The 20,006-nt window shown below is 40.4% G+C and overlaps 1 protein-coding gene across 1 annotated transcript in view; it reads left to right on the top strand.

The window, feature by feature from the left end:
• HIVEP1 (human immunodeficiency virus type I enhancer binding protein 1) overlaps positions 1-20,006 on the top strand; it is a gene marked incomplete at both ends in the record, with an annotated part of 32,138 nt that overhangs the window by 9,570 nt on the left and 2,562 nt on the right. The window contains 4 exon segments of the mRNA XM_009696971.1: positions 5,500-5,633; positions 7,032-7,207; positions 9,260-9,364; positions 18,268-18,776. Coding sequence (XP_009695273.1) covers positions 5,500-5,633; positions 7,032-7,207; positions 9,260-9,364; positions 18,268-18,776 — 924 coding nt within the window.

Raw genomic sequence — 20,006 nt, 5'->3', positions numbered from 1 at the left:
GTCTTGTGCCGTGGAATATCCTCCGGTCGAGGTTTGTGACCCACGTAAAACACGACATCATTCCGGAGTCAGATGTGGCAGAGCGAAGAGTTACTTGTTATTTCCTTAGCTGTCTCAAGGCCGCACACGTGTGAGCGGGATTTGACTCACTGGACAGTTTTGTTGTGGACAGGACCAAGGCTGTGCGGGTGTGCGCTGGATTTGGCGTTCGTGGTGATTGAACCGCCCCTGGGAGCGGGCGAAGGTGGCTCTCTGGCCTGTAGTATGGCAGCAGGTGTCCGTGTCTCCCTAACGGACTCAGCTTTTGTTGTCCCATCCAGTGAAGCCATAAAGCTCTCTGAAGCCTTCGGCACAGTTTCATGCTCTTCCTTCCTCTTTGCTGTCTACGCCGTGTCTTTGATGCCGAACTTCTCTTTGGAGCTGGCAAAAACATGGCGTTAGCCATGGGCCTTCTTTTCTCCAGAGCCTTTCAGGACACAGAAGTGGTTTTTTGGGAGGTAAAAGCAATCGTAACTTGTCCTAACCCTGCAGTCTGCCATCAGCAAAGCTTGCTGGGCACTGGGCTGGGAGTCGGGGTCCGTCTGGGCGGCAGTCAGGTGCCACGGCCTTGGGAAAAGACGCGCATTTCTGTGGGTGTTGAGCGGCAGAGGCTCTTGCTGTCAGAGGTCACCCTGGGCTCTTTCTGTGTTTGCCCAGTGCCTTGCTGAGGTACGGAGTCGTCAGTATGGGGGGGAGAGGGCGACAGGATGGGAAACTGCCTAAGGGGCAGAAATTGTTTCAGAATTACAGGGGGAGTCGACAAGATGTGCTGAAACCCCTAAGGTCAAAAGAGCACTAGAGTTAAACTTAGGCTTCTTGAACTCAGTAGGAGACTTTGCTAACGTTTATACTGGAGGTCAAGACTTTATCCGTAATGTTTTCGTGCAGAAAATACATACAGGCTGCTGGCTTTGTGCTCGGGCTGTGATTGAGTTGAATTGTTGGGTCCGCATTAGCGTGCTGCCTTCGGTTAAACTCTTACTACCTTTTTCAGCCTGCTCCCTCATACGTTTTATGAGATGTTGTACTTAAATAGTGCTAAATTACAAAAAGGAAAAAAGGATTCAAAGGTTTAGCCTTTTTCATTGTACGTAGTTGAGCGATTCTTTCTAAGGCAGGTCTGGCATCAGTTGTGTCATTGACTCGTGTTTGGTTTGTTTTTAAACAACCTATCATCAGAAGAAATTCGCTTGTAACAAAGCTGCTGCGTGCCTCTTGAAGAACAAATTTTGTCTACAAACAAATTCTGTTTAGAATATAAATAATGGATAATAATATTTTGAAAAATATTTTGACAGCACCGTTTTAAGCACTCTAGGAGTACTTAAATGCTGTAATAGGCAGCTGTCAGGTACATTTACAGTGCTTCTGCCACAAAAGAACCACAGTTACTAATCTTTCCTCAGTCTTTCTTGCTGACGTTTTGAATGAAGCGCACGAGCACGGTGAAAATGAAGAGTTCTTAAGCTCTGCTTGCGGCTGATTTACAGGCTTTACTCAGAGCCATTATGAAGGAAGAAAGCGCAGCGAGAAAGCACCAATTAAAGTTTAATTGGCATGTCAGATCGTACGAGCAAGGTATAGGATGGCAGAAATTAAAAATTTCAAGGACCTGATAGGTACTATGACCTAACACCTCCAAAGTTCATCTGCTTTCCCTTCTAATGACTCAGGCAGTGGGATTTCAGCTGCTTTCCAGGATGCTGATGGTGCTGTTACAATATACCTCTGTATTACCAGGCTCCAGTTAGACATGGTAATGGAATAGCCGATGCCAACTTGGAAACTTCCTCACAGAAACCATGATCAAAGAAAGCAAAAACTGAAATTCCTCATTCAGTTCAGGCCCAGTAATTCTCCTGTTTTTTCTGGTTGAGACTGAGGATGGAAAATGTTGGAGATCGTTTTGGAAATTAATATTGAATTTAAAAAAAAAAAAAAAAAACCCACACCAAAAAACCCACAAAGCCGACACACAGATTAGCAAATAATTCTTTAAAAAAAAAAAGAAAAAAAATGATTGATTTTCTGTATAAAAACTTGGTGGGGTCCTGAGTTCCTTCAGGACCCACAGTTGAGAGTGCAGGTCTCTGGGGGTTGTGTTTGCTCAAGTGCACATTTCAACCCTGACCTGACAGAGAGCTTTAAGTGCTACTATAGTCCAATTTGTAAATAATAAGAAAAATGCAGCACTGTCATGCCTCACCTCCTCTCTCACAGCCGTAGCCCTTTCCAGAGTGATGTGGCGTATTCTGTTCACGGGGTTTTAACTGTCGATCTTCTCACCAAGGTGAAGCGACGTGAACCGTTCCCGGGTCTGCCCCCCAGAACCACGTCGTGTTTGCAGAGCTCTCACGCCCCTGCGTAACCGCTGCTAAGCACTGCCACAAAAAAGGCAATTCTTTCAACAGTAGGTACCACGGGAAACGAAGAGACCTGCGAACAAAATGCAAACAATAAGGAGCCCTGGGACTTTGTTTACTCTTCACAATTTGCTGCTCAGGCAATGGGTGAAGTTGCCACGTTCCAGTGATTCCGAGAACAAACCACAAAATGTTGTTGTGCAAGAAGCTCCTGGAACAAGTACAGCGTGTTAAGATGTAACAGGAGGTTCACCTATACAGAAAAGGCTTAGTTCATCTCCCTACTGTTTTTATTTTATTGTCTATTTATTATTATTTTTCACCAGTTTTCCTCACCTGAAGTCATTGGAGTTGTATCAGGAGCCCTTTGTCAAGCCCCTGTGCTGATCTTGGCTCCCCTCTCTGAAGCGAATCAATAACGTGAGCAGTATTCCAGGGTGAAGATTTTTGGGCAAGAACAGGCTGAAGAATGGAAAGTTTCTCCTAACTGGAAAGCTTTCCTTTCTTGGATGATGTACCACAGCAATCCAGCTCACCACTGGAAAGTAGTTAAATGCAGAAGATTTTTATGTGTAAACTAGTAAAAGTTTAAAGATATTAAAAACATTTTCCTCAAGTGGCTATGTGCCAATGGGAAAAATGTTTAATGAATATTCTAATCTGAAATTTATAACTTTGATGATTCAGGCTGCGAGCATGTCTTTTTTTCCAAGGGATGTTGTAAAGTACCAGAAGTATCTATTGAACTCTGGTCTCTGGGCAGCCCTAAGAGCAGTTTTTTTTCCAGTTTTGTACCAGTAATTGAAGACAGTGGAGTTAAATTGGAACAAAATGAGTAAAGTAGAAAAGAATCATGGTCCTTGTCTCTCTGGGAGAAAAGAGAGAAGACTGTGTCAGAAACAGGAGGCGTAAGTAATTGTGGGGAGGAACGTTTTACAGCACTGCCATTTTTCGACCCTTTCCGCCAGTACATGTGGGGTTTGGGGGGATTTCAGGCGAGGATTTCCACACAAGAAACCTGTGCCCCTTAGAGACTGGCTGCTCTTTAGAATTTACAGAGCACCCAAGTCCTCTTCAGCATCAATTTTGGAATTGTTCAGAAAAAACGAGAGACTGCTTTTTTCATTGTCAGCGAGCATTTATGTAGATTTATGTGACAGAAGCTCAGAGTTTCTGTTAGAGCATCTCTGTGATAGCAGCATTTTGCATGTTAGAGACACTGAAACAACTGCTAAAATAGCGTATAACCAGTAAATTAAAAGTACATCAGTGGGAGGTAAATAGTAATTTGAACACCTATGTTAGGCAATCATATGTCTGTACATAAACGTGTGTGTTTAAAAAAAGGGCTCGGGGGGGAATCCAGAGGTATTTGGCCTTGCGTTAGTTTTTGCACTCTAGGTGCTTTTGTGAATATACAATTTATTAAAACGCTGTTTCACCGTAGTTTGGGTAACAACATGGGCCGAGTACTTCTTGGAATCTTTCTTTTTCCTTTGCGTTTTCATTCTTGAAAATTAAATCTGGAAAGAATACTTAGTATTTAGGATTGAAAGATCATCAGGCACTTAAAGATTGCATTATTCCAGCTGGTGGGAATATTTATGTGGTATCGGGTTTATCGTATGTATTCTGTATTTTTCACTACTCTTTTCTTGTTACATTATCAATATCACCTTCTTACTCTTTGTTTGCAGTGGAAACAAAAGCAGTTCCTGTGCCAGGTAGCGTATAGGAACTGTGACACGGCTGAGTTGCAATTACCGGAGCAGGCTCCACTCCTGTTATTTCTCATCCAGAACATCTCCTTTCACCTTGCATGAATGCTGTTAAAACATGCAGGGTGAAATTTCTTTCTTCCTACACGCAGGCAGAGTTGTCATGTGTGCTTTGGTAGAGCTGCTCAGATATTTGAAAATCCAGCCCAAATCAATCGGAGGGCTGCATGAAGACATAGGGGTTGGAGCGATGCTTGCAGCCGGTGCGGGTTCCTTCCTAGGGCTTTGAGTTGAATAGGAGGACGCCTCTCCTCTGATCTGTGGTAGTTCCTCATCAGGTGGGAGGTGAAGGCGGTAGCTGAGACTGCGTGGAGGACTATGGGCGAGGACCGGGTGCCAGAATGATGTCACCCTTCGAGATATGTAACAACCAGTGTAATTCATCAGTCATTTTAAGTCCGCCAGTGAAGTCATTCCTCTTGCCAAGAATTTGCAAGCTTACAGCATTAAATTTTATAATGAGTAGAAAACATAAGGCCAGACTTTTTTTTTTTCCTCTCATCATTTTATTGACTTATCAATATGAGCAAATGTAGTAAGTGTGCCAGCTACGTGGGTAGAACAGTTTATAAATACAGCAGTAATAATTGCTGGCTAATGGGATCATACCTTCATTGTTGCCCATTTTATAAATATCCTGGACTTGGAAGGAGTAGATTTTAATTGGCAAATGTTGGGGGAACTCATCCTCCTTTAAAAAAAAAAAAAAGTTTCCTTAGTTAATAATCAGGGGAAATGGCCAAAGGTATTTTTGTTCTGCTGGACAACTGGGACGCTTTTTCTTGTCACTTGGTCTGGCAGTGGGAATTCAGTGTGGAGTCCTGCTTTGGAAGGGCTCTGGAGAGCCCCTGTTAATAACCTCACCAGACTGGGCACAGTCAATCTGCACACCAACACTGAGAGCTGGGAGCCCTGTCTCTGTGGTCCAGTTGCCGCGTCGAGGGCAGAGGATCGAAGCCCTCTGGGGGGTTTGATTGTAGTCATCTTTTCTCTGTAGAAGGCTATCCATGAGCTAAAAAATGTCACCTTCGCCTTCCCAGAAGAAGAAGGAGGCACCTTCTACTGCAGATTCAAAGCATTCCTGGTTTCCTGCAGTACCATAATCTCCATACAAAGATTTACCAGTCCACAAATAGTCAATGCATAGTAAAGAAGTAGTTTAGCAAAAGATATTTTTTGTTTTATGTATCTTAACATTTTTAAAAAATCAGTTATTATAATTGTGGCTTTTATGCTGCTTTTATTAATCATAACTTACAGTTTGAATGGCATATGAAAGATACTAGTTTTAATGATATGCATACCTCATTTTCTTTCAGCGAGCGTTAAATAGAAAAAAATTGACTGCAACTGAATTCAGCAATAAGGAAAACTCTGAATCAGGCACTGAGCACGATAAAGAAAACTCCTTTATCAAAACTGAACCAAGAAGAGTTAAAATATTTGATGGAGGGCAAGTATTATACTTTCTATACTAGATATCGTTGGGAAGATTTTTTTCCCTTGATTCTAGACTTTGCAGAGATGTTGCTTCCTGTTTGATTTATTTTCAACAACAGTTCCCATATTGTGGTCTGTGGATGTTGGTTTATGTTTCCAAGAAAAATGGAAAGTCATCAGAAGCATGGAGCCATGAGAGTTACGGGGAGGGGTAATGAAAAAAAGAACAGTAGGCAGTGTGATTCTTTTTTTTTATTATTGTTATTATTTGTTTTTTCCAAAGGATGAACATTAATCAACAGTAAAGGCAGCTAGATATAGCCATAGATGTAAATTCTTTTCCCATATTTCTCTTTCGTGATAAATAAAACTGATTCTGGAGTAAGGTTGTATAACTGTAGCCAGAGAGGATATAGCCCAGGGGCTAAGCAGCAGACTGCGGTAGTGTCTCTGTCTGGCAGGTCGCCGTGGCATGCACAGGCTGGAGAACTGATTTGAAAAGTGCCATGGAAATATTTACTGAGAGCCCTCGTCCATGCACTGTAATACTTTAAATCGGTTGCCTGATATGAATAATAGTTGCTTTAGCCACAGTGTTGTGCGCTGTACAACATCTTATAAAACAGATTTATTTTTTTTTTTAGTAGAAAAGTGCTGGTGACACCTCTAAAAATTTTGAGCACAAATGGTGCATACTTTGTTGTTCTCATAATTGGTGATGGGCTCTAGGGCTTTCCATTTAGTGGTTCCCATGTTGAACCCAGTCTAGGCCAGCAGTTAAGCCATCACCAGCTGCCCAGGTAAAACATTGCTGTGTGTCTCTGCTCAGATCCAAGCGTTGCAGGGATCAGGTCACAAAAGCTAAGTGCAACTTTTGGCGTCCTTGAGTGGAGATATGACGGATGGAATTGAATCGGAATGACTCTTTCCATCTAGAGACTGTCCCAGTAGACTGAGTCCAGAAGCACATTGATAGGGAACTTTAAAGACTTTCCCATTGTCGTAACTAATGCTGTTCCTCTTCTGCATCCAACGCAGAGCCTCAAGATGCTCTTTTAAAGCTTCCTCATGGTGCCCAAACCTGCTTCCAAGAACTGACACTTTTGAAAAGTATGTTCCTGTGTTGCGAAGAGGGAATTTGAAATCTTTAAATGCTTAGTATCAAACAGTACCTTTGTTAAAAAAGATATGCCATTATTCCTAAACGAGTCCATGATTAGCTAGTGAAAAATCTAGATATGAGTTTAACAAATAAATGCAGAAGTTGAACAGAAAAAGAGCATGATTGGTTTTGTCAGTCATTTATTTTCATCTGTTATATTACTTTTATAATTCTAGTAGATCAGGGTTTCTAACTAGAATAATTTTCCCATTACAGCTGATTACCTTACTCTTACCATTCTGTTACTAGGTACAAGTCAAATGAAGACTATGTGTACGTTCGGGGGAGAGGGAGAGGGAAGTATATCTGTGAAGAATGTGGAATACGTTGCAAGAAACCCAGCATGCTGAAGAAGCATATTCGCACACATACAGATGTCCGTCCTTACCACTGCAATTACTGCAACTTTTCCTTCAAAACTAAAGGTAAGGGAACTTCCCTGTGTACATTTCCCCCCTTTTTTCTTTCTACTTTAAAGTAGAATTCTTTCCTTCTCACATTTGGCTGTTCGTAAGCTAAAGGGTTGCCTCTCTGTGGAGTCCTATTGTCTCATGCTTCAAATATTTGTAGTTTCTGATTTCCTTCTTTTCCTTTGTCTTCTGTACGTTTATTCAGATAATCACATTTTTGTGTGAATGAACTGTGTGGCATGCCACGGTGGGTGAGAAATTGGAGTGGAAGAGGGAAATCATGTGGGAGTATGATGAAGGTTAGGTGAAGAAAGGTGAGCTGGTAGCTGCTCATCCTGGGTAGGGATGGGAGCACAGAACTTGAAGTCCCTAGGGATGATCTTTTGGGGGTGTGACGCTGACATATATTGTACTCCTGTTGGCACTCAGCTAATTGCTCTGGGAAAGAAATCGGCCTTTATTAAATTACTATATTAAAATGTTTTTTATACCCTTGAAGGACAAGGTTCATTTTCCACTTGATCTTCTAAGACCCAAAGATGGACCCCTACTTTTTAAAGCCTGTTTACACCAGATACTTAAATGCATCCTAGTTTAAGCAGGCAGTACATTAAACAGTGGTAGATCCAGGGCTCAAAATAAATGAAACAGACAGGAGAAGTTCACAGCCAAGATACTTTCAGCAAAAAAATTCTAAGCGGTAAAATTTTTCTTGGCTTTGAACATCATTTAGCAATAATCCCCCCCAGCTGTAACCTCAGAAACATTTGTATTTTTAGTGGGTTCGAGGCTACTCAGCAGTTGGGTGGAAAACTTCCAAGAAATAACCCAGTGCTGCAGAAAGTGGGCTGGGTAGTCTTTAGATGTCTCAAAACCTATCGCTGCATCCTGGCAGACTGGCTCATCATGTTGCCTTTAAGGTGAAATGCCAGAGTGGGAACCCAATAAATTCTGATTATGGTTTTTGCAGAGGAGGCGTGCTGGCCAAGTGCAGGTAATTAGGTTCTGCCCGTTTGAAACTCTCCCTGGTTTCAGTTGTAGCAGGTACTTGTGTTCGCTTCCTCTTCCGCTGTTGCTGGGCCGGGCTGTTGCTGTCGCCACTGGCAGAGCAGTCAGGCAGTTGGGTGCTTGGTGTTTGGCAAAGCCCCCTTCATGCCAGGACAGTGTAGCCAGTAACTTCGTGCAGTCTGTAAAGCTGGGAAACTTGCTATTTGTGAGTCAGTATAGTCATACAGCTTCATAACAATTATTTCAAAATTTGGAGTGCGTTACTAGCTTCACTTCAAAGCAGGAATAAAGTACTCCATAACCATAGAAGAGTCATCATTTCACCCACTGTAATTTCTCCCATTGAAATACCTCAAAGAAACAGATTTTTGAGAGACAATAGGAAGTTTAAAGTAAGCAGTTACTTGTACTAACATACATTTCACAAATATCATCATTTATAGATCTCTGATGTACTCTTAACCTTTTCTTGATGATATTTTCCATATTTTCTTTCCAAAGGAGAAGAGGAGAGCAGCCAGGGGGGCACCTCAGTAGTTATGCATTCACTTCTTGAGATTGAGATCAAATACGTTCATGCTCTGATTTTCAATAAAATTAATCTGTTTGTTTAGGTCGGCAGTGAAAATTATTACGCTAAAAATAGAATCCGTCAAATACTAAAAGAACTGCAAGATATGAACTTTAGTTTTATGCGGTAGTTTTCTGTCAACCTGACTTTGAAAACTGAATCAACTGGTTTTTTATACTTTGCCATAAACAAATGAGGGATCTTTTACACTGATGCAAAATACATCACCATCTAGGATTTCCATCCTATTCTCTTTTATCTCAATAAAGAACTTCATGAAATGTACCCAGAGAGCTAGTAGTGTTCAGGATGGTGAATCTGCTGCAGCCCTTGACAGCTTGCATTGAGGAGCAAGGTTCTATCAAGTGTGAAATCACGTTATACAGGTGGTTATAAATGTAGCTGAATAGGATATAGACATGTTGAGCATGTATTTGTGTACATTTGTATAGTCACAAAGCAGTTATTTTTTTTCCTTTTTTCTTAAGGAAATTTAACAAAGCATATGAAGTCAAAGGCACATAGCAAGAAGTGCATGGATTTGGGAGTCTCGGTGGGCTTAATAGATGACCAAGATGGAGAAGAAGAATTTGGTAAGAAATTAAAGTATTTCTTTACTGCATTTTTGTGTTAAAATAATATTTTGTCATCCCAGTTTCTTACCCTTTCTTTTTCCAAAGCTTTTAAATTCTTGTACAGGGAAAAGATACAGAGATAAAAATCTTAGAAGGTAGTCCAAGGGAGCAAGAAATACTGGAAAAACTTTCACCAAAAGAAATGACAGCATATGCTGAAGATAAATTGCTGCTGAATTTTTCACAAGAGTGTTACACAGTTTAACTTTGTCAATTTCACAGATAAATACAAGAGTGAAAATGCCAGAAAAACAGTTGTTTGCCTAGAAAAAAAGGTGGTCAAATGTGGTGTTTCTTTGAAAATAGTTGTGCATGAAATCGTCAAAGTTTTGAGATGTACATTTCATAAAAATTGCATCACTGACTTGCCACCCAAATCACAAATATGTTGCCAGGTGCTTTGCAAGGAGGCTAATCATCATCCGGTGTAGAGTTCTGTCCTCCTTCCCAGATAATTGGGCATAAATCAGCAGACAGAGATCATTTAGAAATGATGAACTTTATTCGTCTTGACCTGTTCTGCTTCTCCATTAGTGATGAAAGTGTTGTCAAAATGAATGTGTCTGCTAATAATTGGAGTTCTGTTCTTCCCACATCCCGCAACGGCTGTGCTGAAGAGGAGATGAGATTGAGGACAGGCAAAGAGGGCCAACCCCGGGTTCATGTGGGTTTTGCTCAGCATGATAAGAAAGATGTAGCTGCACCAGACGCAGTGAGATGGAGAACAGGGTTGTGCGTTAGGACCATTTCGGATCTCGGCATGTCTCAGTGCAGTGGTGGCATTTTCTCCTTCCTCCCGTTTCTCCGCAGGGAGATGAGTCGTGTTGCCTTGCCTTGTTGCGTTTTTCTTCTTTCAGTGGAATAGTTTATTAGATTGCGGATGAGGTTTTGAGAAAAGAAAGCAGTGGGGATCTTTATTTAAACAGTAAAGGGCAAGAAAGATGAATGCACTTGCTCCCATATGACAACCGCTAGTAGAATAAACGAATCAGCTTGAATCTAATTCTAAATAATGCTGGGAATATGACTCAGCTGGTATGATTCAGTAGTGCGCTAGGTACAAAGAAACCTGCTTTTTCCCTTTTTTGGCATTCTTCGATATATTTCTTTTTAGTAAGCTAAAAACATGTCCCCCCTTGCCATTTGAGGTACCAAATAAACAGCACAGAAGATAAGTGGCAGTGCAAATCATTGTCCTTTTCTCACAGAGGAACAGTTTTCGTTAACATTTTCAGCCTTCACAGGACCAAAAAAATCGTCACTTTTTTAAGTGATGTTCTGTAGCTTTCGACATTTTGTTTGGTTTTATAAACTACAGCTGAACAGGTATTTCCGTTTACTAGGAACTGAAAATATTTTATTGATTGATAAATTGCTATTCCCAATCGTGTGCATTAAAAATTGCATTTGTGGTTATAATGTAATGGGAAATGTTTCAAATGTGAACAGAATTACCAGTAACACTCAGTAGAAGTAAGCCATTTCAAACATATGTTGAAAGATTGCTTTCCTTTGGCTTTAAGGCTATTTAGTTGAGAGCGGGGGAGACTGACTTCTTACGTGTCATGTACAGGTGTGTGTAATCATAGTATAAATATATTATATAGTCCCTGAAATACGTTCTTTGCTTCGGCACAGTAATTACTTGAAAATTGAATATTCTATTTGGGAAAAAAGGCAAGACAAACATTCAACAGGGTTTGCTACATAATCCTTGAAATCCTTCCAGAAATTTAATTTTAAGACTGCAGTGCTTTCCCCCTGCCCGCCTCCCCCCAAAAAAAAGAAAAAAAAAACAAAACCAAAACAGAGCAGGTAGCACTTCTTTAACACTTCTTTCATTAACTAAGAACCCCAAACCGAAAAGAATTTGGTGATAAAATCCCTACCTTCTCTAAATGTTCTGGCTCAGGTACCCATAGCAAAACCAGCTGTGCAGCACAAAGCTCGGCACAGAAGTCCGATCCACTTAAGCCTGTGACAAACACACGGTTGCTGCAGCCAAACAAGTCCAGCCTCTCCAGTGGCTGCATTTACCGTTATCCCCATAAATTCAGTGAGTAACTGTGCACTTTGAAAACGTGATGGGCTGTGGATATTGAGCTGCACCGGCAGTGTTAGGTCTTTGGCCCTTTCACCCTCCTCCCTCTGACCTGCGTTGCTGGCGGGTTTGTGTCGCGTATCCTCTTGGTGCTTTAAAAAGCCGGCATCTTTAAACCCGTACATTTTTTACTTCAGGAGTTGCGTGCTGGTGGTTAAAAATTCTCTCTGTCCTAGAGAGTGGTCTGCCCAGTCCCGTCTCTTTCCTCAGTTGGAGGGCAATGTGAGATGCTGTAGAGGAGGGTGCAGAAAATCTGGTAAGAAATAACTATGACCTCAGAAAAAAAAATTTCTTCTTCCCATAGGCATTGTGAGATTGGCCTGTTTCCTGACCCGTAGAATGTCTGTCTGTAACTAATTTGTTATCCGAACGTTTGGAATACTGATTATTCCTATGGCAATAAAAATGTCCGCACCTTTGCTTAAAAGAACTAAGCTGTACGTCTTGCATCAGACTTTGAATTAGAGAATTAGCCAGAAATTTAACACAGCTACCAACCTTTTATTTACTAAGGAATTTGCTGGTTCTATTTTTATGTAGTTCTTATAAAGCATAGGCAATCACGATTATTTGAATACGTAATTTTTTAGACTCATTTGGGAAGTCAGCTTTGACCTGGTAGCAGTACAGATTAATAGCGCGTGCAGATTGAGTAAGGAGCACAAAACTCTGCACGGTCCTGAGCGCAGGCACGCACGCACGCACACACAGAGCCTGTTTTTTCGGTAATCGGAGAAGCTGAAATTCTGTTGTGCTGGAGTGTCTAGGGAAAAAAGAAAGAGATGCTCTCTAGCTGTCTGAGACTACATGTGATCAGAGCTTTTAACAGCGTTCTTTGTATTTGGAGTTGTCATCATTTGGGTATTAGTAAATACTTTCTGGCCTGGCTTTTTGTATTCAAAACCATTCCCTCATCCATTTATCTTTCATCTTCTGCTCTGTGGAATGTTCTTGTCACCAAAATACAGGGTTACAATGTAAGGAATGTTAATATCTGAATTAAATTGTCAGGCGAGGTGAACTGTTTAGTGTGACAGACTGCAACTGGGGATATCCTCTTTGGCCACGTTGACCCAACATTTTGCTATGCAGTCTTAAAAACAACAATAATTTGTCTTCCAATTAAAACGGTTAGGAATTTTAAACCTGTAATATTTTGTATGTAAGCTAATGTGTGAGTGGTATGGTACGCCTGGGTAAACTTGCACAGGATAGTTATTTAATAATGAAATCAATAGATGGGCAGAACTTATTTAAATGGTCTCTATGGAGAAATTTTATCCCAAAATACTCATTACTTTACCAGTGAAAAGACCTAATTGTAAGTTTCAGATATGTATTTATATATACACACACATATATATTAAAAAAACTACTTTAATTTTCTGCAGTATTAAATAAACCCTTCTAAAGATACAGTGGTTCTAAGTTAATTAGCTATATATTACTTATAGTAGATCTTAAGTGAGTTTCCATGGCTCTTCATTAGCTTAATCATGACTCAGTCCGTGTTTTCACTGCAGCTACGTTTAAGGAGTGAAAATAAATTAAAATCCTTGCAATAATATCCTCCTTTTGCAAACAGAATGGAAGACTGGTTCTGTATAGCTTACAAGAAGAAATATTTTTAATCTTTTTTTTTTTTTCTTCCCTTCTTTTTTTCTTTTTTTAATATGTGTCTAGTCTTCAACTAGATGTCCATTGGGCATGCTGGAGCCCTGTGCCTTCAGCCTGGGAACAGACTACCCGGTGCTCGAGTTGAGTTACAATATACAGGGAACTCAGGAAGGCGTAGGTGTAAATAATCTCTTTAAACAGAGGTTCCTCTTACTTTTGGGGGGTCAGTTTTGCTTTGTTACTTTCCAGACCCTTAGGAATGAAAGTCAAAACCCCCCAGGTTTGGGTTTTTTTCTCATTTCTGCGGAGCACTGGCTATTACCAGTCTGAATCTAACCCAGTAGATGTCACTGCGAGTCCTCTTTGGTGGTGGCGAGCGGTGGACAGTAGCTGAGGCAAGACCGAAATCAGCCACGCAAAGCCCGTGGACAGACTTGGAAGGACAGGCAGACGGCAAGTTTGGGTATAGATGCTGGCGTTGTTTCACAGTACTTTGTTTTACCCTTTTTAAAATTTGTTCGAATGGCAGTGCAACGGTCTATTACAAGACTAATACAACTGGTGAAAGGCAGGTCTAGGCTTGTAATTGTTTAGAAAAATAGAGAGTGCATTGATGACATACAGACCTTACTTTCACGTTTATGATAATATGATGACATACTTAAAAATATTTCTGCTTTTATTGCCATAGTATATATTTTTTATGGAGTTTGATGGAGAATATATAATACAGAACAGATGCTTTATTTTTCAATGCTTTTATGTAGATATTAATCCATAACTGAAGATGCTTCCACAATTTGAGGTGATAAACACTGCTTTGAATTACTCAGATGCTAAAAGCCAATAAATTTAGTAAATTTAAACAGATAGTGAACAGACCAACAGACACTTAGTAAGCTATGTTTTTAATCTGTGTAAGTAGAGCTAAGAGCAATCCTATAGTTACCTGTGTAACAGTCCATTTGCTTAGGAAGTTGTAAAACTTCAGCAGTCTGGACTTATATTTTCAGATCTTTCTTGTCTTCCTGCCCGTGAAAGAACAAAAATGAACATTTTGCTCTTTCTGTGAAAATCTACCTAAATGTGATGAAGTTATAACCAAATATGACTAAGTTATAAGCCGTTGAACTTTATCACTTGCATTTGGTGGAGAAATTGCTAAGTCTGTAGCAGGGCCTGATAAGTCGGGTCACGTGATGGGACTAATTGGTGATACTATCACAATTAAAATTAAAAATAAGTTGAGATTCTGAAGAACCTTTCTTTTAGCGCTTTGCAGTATGGTGAAAATTAGATGGCCATTGTTAAAACCATGTACAGGAAGGATTCCTGATTCCTTTTAAAACAAAGAACTTTAGAGTACATAGGGAGACCTATTTCAGTTACCTAATTCACAGCATCACAACTGGAAAAAGCAGTGTGTGCACTCACCAACCACCGGCACTTCACTAATGGACATATTAGGATGCTGGTAATTCCAACTAATGATATTGTGCTAAAGAACTTGAAGCTTTTTCTTTCCCGCTTTGGAGTGAAATGTCAGTATAGCAGAACCTTAGCCAACAAGCTCATCAACACCACAAATGCAATACAGAGCTGATCAACTAACTGAGGACTGACAACAGAATAAATGAAGGACTAAGACAATTTTTGCCTATGATTTGTATACACTTACTTCAAGACATAGAATTAAAAACTCAGTTTTATTAAATATAATTATAGCTGGCATGCGAGCAAAATCCCCAATCAAAAGTTGTGTCCACCTTTCTATTATACCTTCATTTCCAGCTGTTCCTGATTTTTGCAGAGTTCAGGTCTGTAGCCAAAAGTTCCACTTTCTCCTGTGAAGTCCAGGAAGAAGAAAGAGTCTTTCTAAGGGTTTAAGAGAGAAGATTGCAGCAATTGACAGAGGATGAGAGACATTCCCTACTCTTCCAAAAACACTCTTTATAAAAAATTGAGGCAGTCTTGAACAGTCTTTCTGCTAAAAAGGTGGGAGTTACAAATTTGAAAGAGAAGCAGCTTTCATAAGCCTTCAGTTAATAGTGTGAAACTTTTTTCCTGTTTTCCTTTTTGTAAAAAAAAAAAAACCCTGAACTTTCATGCCAAAAGCCATTTCCCCATATGCTAGTGGCCTTTAAATTTATGGCACATCCTTCATTCTAAAATACCCCACACTGCTTTACAACCTCATACAGAGTTATACACAGAAGTCATTTTGTTCCCCTTTGGAAATTGAGCCAGTTCTAGTTTTTTATATATATATATATATATGTATCAGCTACATAAGCATATGGTTATGATTGTGCATAGTTTAAGATAGGAAGAGAAGAATTAATTTTTCCCCAATTAAAACTGCAAGGGAACTTTTGTAGGCAGCGTACAATTACCAAAATGGATCAGGGCCAATACTACTTGGTTAACGAGACAGTGCTTGGAAAAGAGTGTTTCACCCCAAGGAGTGGTCACAGCCTCAGCTCGATGCCTCACTCGGAGAAGCCCCATAACCTGCCTGGGTCTTCCACCGCTTAAAACTCCAGCATCGGGTCCTCTCACCACTCCACTGATTGGCAGCGATGCTTAATGGGATCACTAATTATGGAAGCTTGGGCAGCTCTTGTTTCAGCAAACATGCACGCAGGTATAGAAGCTGGAGCAGAGCGTTCCTTTGTGCATTGCCAGAGGAAGCAAGTCAGGAGTGGTTTTTTTCTCACCTAACGTTTCGTAGCGGTGTGGGAGTAAGGGAACCACATTCATCGCTGTCACCTCGCCTACAGCCCAGGCTCTGGCTCCAGGTAACCACACTTAAATAGAAGCTGGCAAATGCACAAAGGGTGGAGGTAAACAGGGAAACAATAGAGGGAAATGATATCCCACGGAGTTCTGCATGTAAGGAATCTGTGTCCCACACACAGTTCCCCTTTCCCTTTCCATGGTTGTATTCTACAAAGCCGAGATGTATGCAGAAAAATTCTCCATAAGCAGCATTTGCTAGTAAATCCTGTTGTGTTTTTAAATGTTGATTTGAAAAAAGATAGTTTCTTCTTATAAATCAGAGCATTGTTTGAGCATATGTTTTCCTTGCTTTACAAGTGTGACAAGTCAGTCTAATCACTCGGTAGTTTCTCTTGCCAGTGGAGACAGTCGTTCATGATGGACATCAACCTTCATAGAAAATGTGATTCATGTGGAGAGAGGAAGAAAAAAGACAAGAAACAGTAGGATTTCCCAGAGAATAGTTATGTGATGTTGGTAAAGAGACCAAAGTTAAGAGGGAGTCCGGACTGAAATCCAAGACTTCGTAATGCCCCATGCGTTATTTAAAGAGTTGGAGGAAACGCATGGGTCACCCTTCAGATGTAACACCTGGAGAAGTCTTTGAGATCTGTTAGAGAGGCATTGAGGGAAGTTATTTCCATTCAGAAATCAAACATATGTAGAGTTTCTAATATTTTAGATGTGTTTGCTTTGTAAATTAATGATGAAGAAACACTGTTACAATGTGAAGAAGAGAAATGACAGAAGTATAGAGAAAGAAAAAAGTTGAGTAACTCCATGTGGTTTTGTTAATAATATTTTTAACAATCCTACTTGCCATATTTTTGGAATGGACCTTACTGAATTATTTTTTCCACTAAAATATTTTTTTTTTTAATAGCTTTGCCTGTAGATGAGAATTATAAATGAAGACTATTTAAAATTCTAAAAAATATTTTTGTTAGCATCATTCCAATGACCTGGAGGATTTGGGGTATTTTTAATAACATTTCAGTTTCATGCCTGCGGTAGTAAATGTAGAAAATCTATAGTTTCCGTATTTAGTTAATGTACAAATGACTGTGTAGGCAAAGAGGGGCAAAGTCATTATAGAGGGATTTTTTCAAAGAAGCTATTAGTCTCGTTCCTAATTGCATTGCTCATTTGAAACCATAAAGGCTTATAATGGTGGGTAACTTCTTGAGAGGTAGCTCAATGAAACCCATTTATTTTACCTGGAGTTCAAGATGCTTATTTTGGTTTTGGTAACGTAGCAGCCTAAAGAATTGGTAGTACATTCAAATCGTTTTAAGAGTCTGATTTTTTTCAGAATCATTGATTTTGATGGTAAGTTGCTGTGTAGATTTCCCTAGAATAGGATCTCTCAGATTTTAACTAACCAGACACGGTTGCTTTTGCAGAGCCAAATGATTTTTTATATTTTTTTTGGACAGCTCAGCAGACAGACCTTTAATCAAATATAAAATATTAGTGCATTCAAAGCATTTTGTCTTTTATAAAATACGATCCCAGACAGCCTGGCTTGGAATCAGATACAGCAGATGGGATTTTCTGTCTCTTTAGTAAAGACAATTCTTTTTTTCCAAGTTATCATATAAAAGAAGGTGAAAAGCTGCACTGGAGCTGTATTTTGTAGAGAAATTTACCACTAGACAGCAGTCAGGATTTAAGACTTGAAGTCAGGAGGGCTTCTTCATGTGAGTGAAGTTTCATGCATAGGTAAGTTTTGATAGGATTAGGGCTTTCTTGCCTTCTGGGACATCTTGGGTGATTTGTTAATAAACCTTTCAAAACATTAGCAAAGTGAAGAAATCTGGCAAGGTCTAATTTTGGTCTCTTTTGCCTCTTAACAAGACAGATTCCTGACTAACAGCCTCCAGCCTTTCTGTTTGCATCCTTCAAAAACCTTTGCAGCAGTGATTCATATTAGGTACAAGGACACCCACTTATGAGTCAGAACCAGCTAGAGAATATCCCACCGCTAAGGCTGACAGACCAGCTTCATGTGTCGTCACTGCAACTTAATGAACCGGGAATCTGCTCGCTTCTCCCCAGGCGGAAGAGTGAAGGGTGACTTTGAGCAAATGGTTATAAATGGCTTAAAAGAAAACAGTCAAATCCAGAAGGTTAAAAACAACATGGAAGCAGAAGATGAAAGATTATGTAGCTGTATAATTAAATACATACACTGAAAAATAAGAACAAAAATTAAAATCTTCCCTGTTGCTTTGGTGCAATGGGACCTGACTGAAAAATGCAGGTGCCATGTGGGTTTTTTGGTGTTTCCGGTTGCTCCCTTGTACCTCCTTCCCGGGTAGTCTGGGCCCTTCATTGGCTTACCTTCTAATTCCCGCTTTTGCAGGTGAGAAGCAAAGATTTGGCTATGACCGGTCAGGATATGACGTGGAGGAGTCTGATGGTGCAGATGAAGATGAAAACGACAATGAAGATGATGACGAAGACAGCCAGGCTGAGTCAGTCCTGTCCACAACCCCCTCGGTGACGGCCAGCCCCCAGCATCACCCCTCTCGGCACGGCCTGCAGGATGCTGCCAGCACGGACGAAGACATCAGGCTTCCGGACTGTTTTGCTGGGGTTCACACGGACTCTATGGATGGTCTGCCAAAAGCGCTGCTGACGACGATGACCGTCCTTAGTGCGGTGCAGTCGGTGAGCCAGACCTCCAGGTCGCCAGCAGAATTGCCTCATCAGGAAGCGCATGAGGACAAAGGCCAGGAGAGAGGAGCTGGTGCAGCACTGGCCGACGTCGCTCCCACTTCTCCAGGTCGCCAGATGTCTGTGGATTACCCCGACCCCGATCCAGAAACAGCCTTGGGCCACTCCTTAATATCAACTGCAGCTCTTCCAAAGGTAGGAGTGTCTGACTCTGGGGGAGAGAGCAGGGTTTTAAACCCTCCTCTTAGAGATCTTTTGGGAGATTCTTTTTTCAAAGATCAAAATGTTTGCATTTCTCTTCATTCTTAAGAGTTGTTGGCTGATGAGTCTTTAAGAAGAGTTGAAACTAATCAGAGCACAGACATGTGGGACTCTAGAAACAAGGATGTTGTAGGAGCACTGCTTTTCAAGTTCTCAGTTTTGATTGTATTCTCCCTGAAAGGATTAATTGTAATACGGTCGTTTCAGCTGAATTTCGGAGCTGGTAGATTGTATTACAAATAAGAAAGGATATAACAGATATGTAGAATGAACATATGGTGGTGGTTATGAAGTTTTCAGAGGAAAGTGATAGAATTCAGAAGTTGTTTCACTCTGAAATATGATGATAGAATCATTGGTAATTCCTAAGGGAAATTAATCTAGTCCCAAAGGTTTTTGCCTTATCACTATAAAAAAATTGTGCAATTGCTTATCTCTCCCCCAAACATGCTTAGTTGTAGAATTAGAAAGAGCACCAGATGTTCAAGGAAACCAGGAGATTGCCCTTGCACAATAACAGAAGGAGAGACTGGCGCAGAACTGAGACCTGAGTTCCCAGTGATCTCAGTTTTTCACCAAGCTGAAAGAACATTTTAATCAGAAAAGGACCAATTTTGCCCATGCCTTTTCTAGACACACAGCTCTTCAGAGCAGTGTGCAGAAAGATGAAGTCAGTCTGTGTTCAGTAATTTTGGCAACTATTGTCTTTAAAACTCTGCTGAGGAAATCACAGAGGGGAACTGGCAGGTGCTAAGCGTTTCACAACTCAGCAGTGTTTTTATGGACTGTAGTGGGGATGGTAGAAGGCACATACCCGATTGACCCGAAGGGTATCTCTCGAAAGTATTGAATTCTTACTGCAACCCATGAAGGCATAAGAGCTTTCCAGAATAATGCTCAGAAAAATGTGATGGGAAAGGCAGTTTAAATAAAGGAGTAATTATTGCCTTCTCTGTGATGAATGCAATATTTACAAATAGTATATGCATGCAGTTACAGAAAAATAAGCAGCAGGACATTTTCAAAGGCATAAACAGTAAGTAAAAATTTCATTCTGATTTAAGTACTTAGTGGCTTTTTTTACTTTGAAAATCTGTACTACTGGATTCTATTTTTTACAAAATTTAAGGTAGTGAACTGTTGACAAGGAGAAACAGAAAGAAT

The sequence above is a fragment of the Cariama cristata genome, unplaced genomic scaffold, assembly GCF_000690535.1.
Source record: "Cariama cristata isolate BGI_N322 unplaced genomic scaffold, ASM69053v1 scaffold18213, whole genome shotgun sequence".
Classification (NCBI taxonomy): Eukaryota; Metazoa; Chordata; class Aves; order Cariamiformes; family Cariamidae; genus Cariama; species Cariama cristata.
The sequence above is the reverse complement of the archived record's forward strand: the minus strand, read 5'-3'. Positions and strand labels throughout refer to the sequence as shown.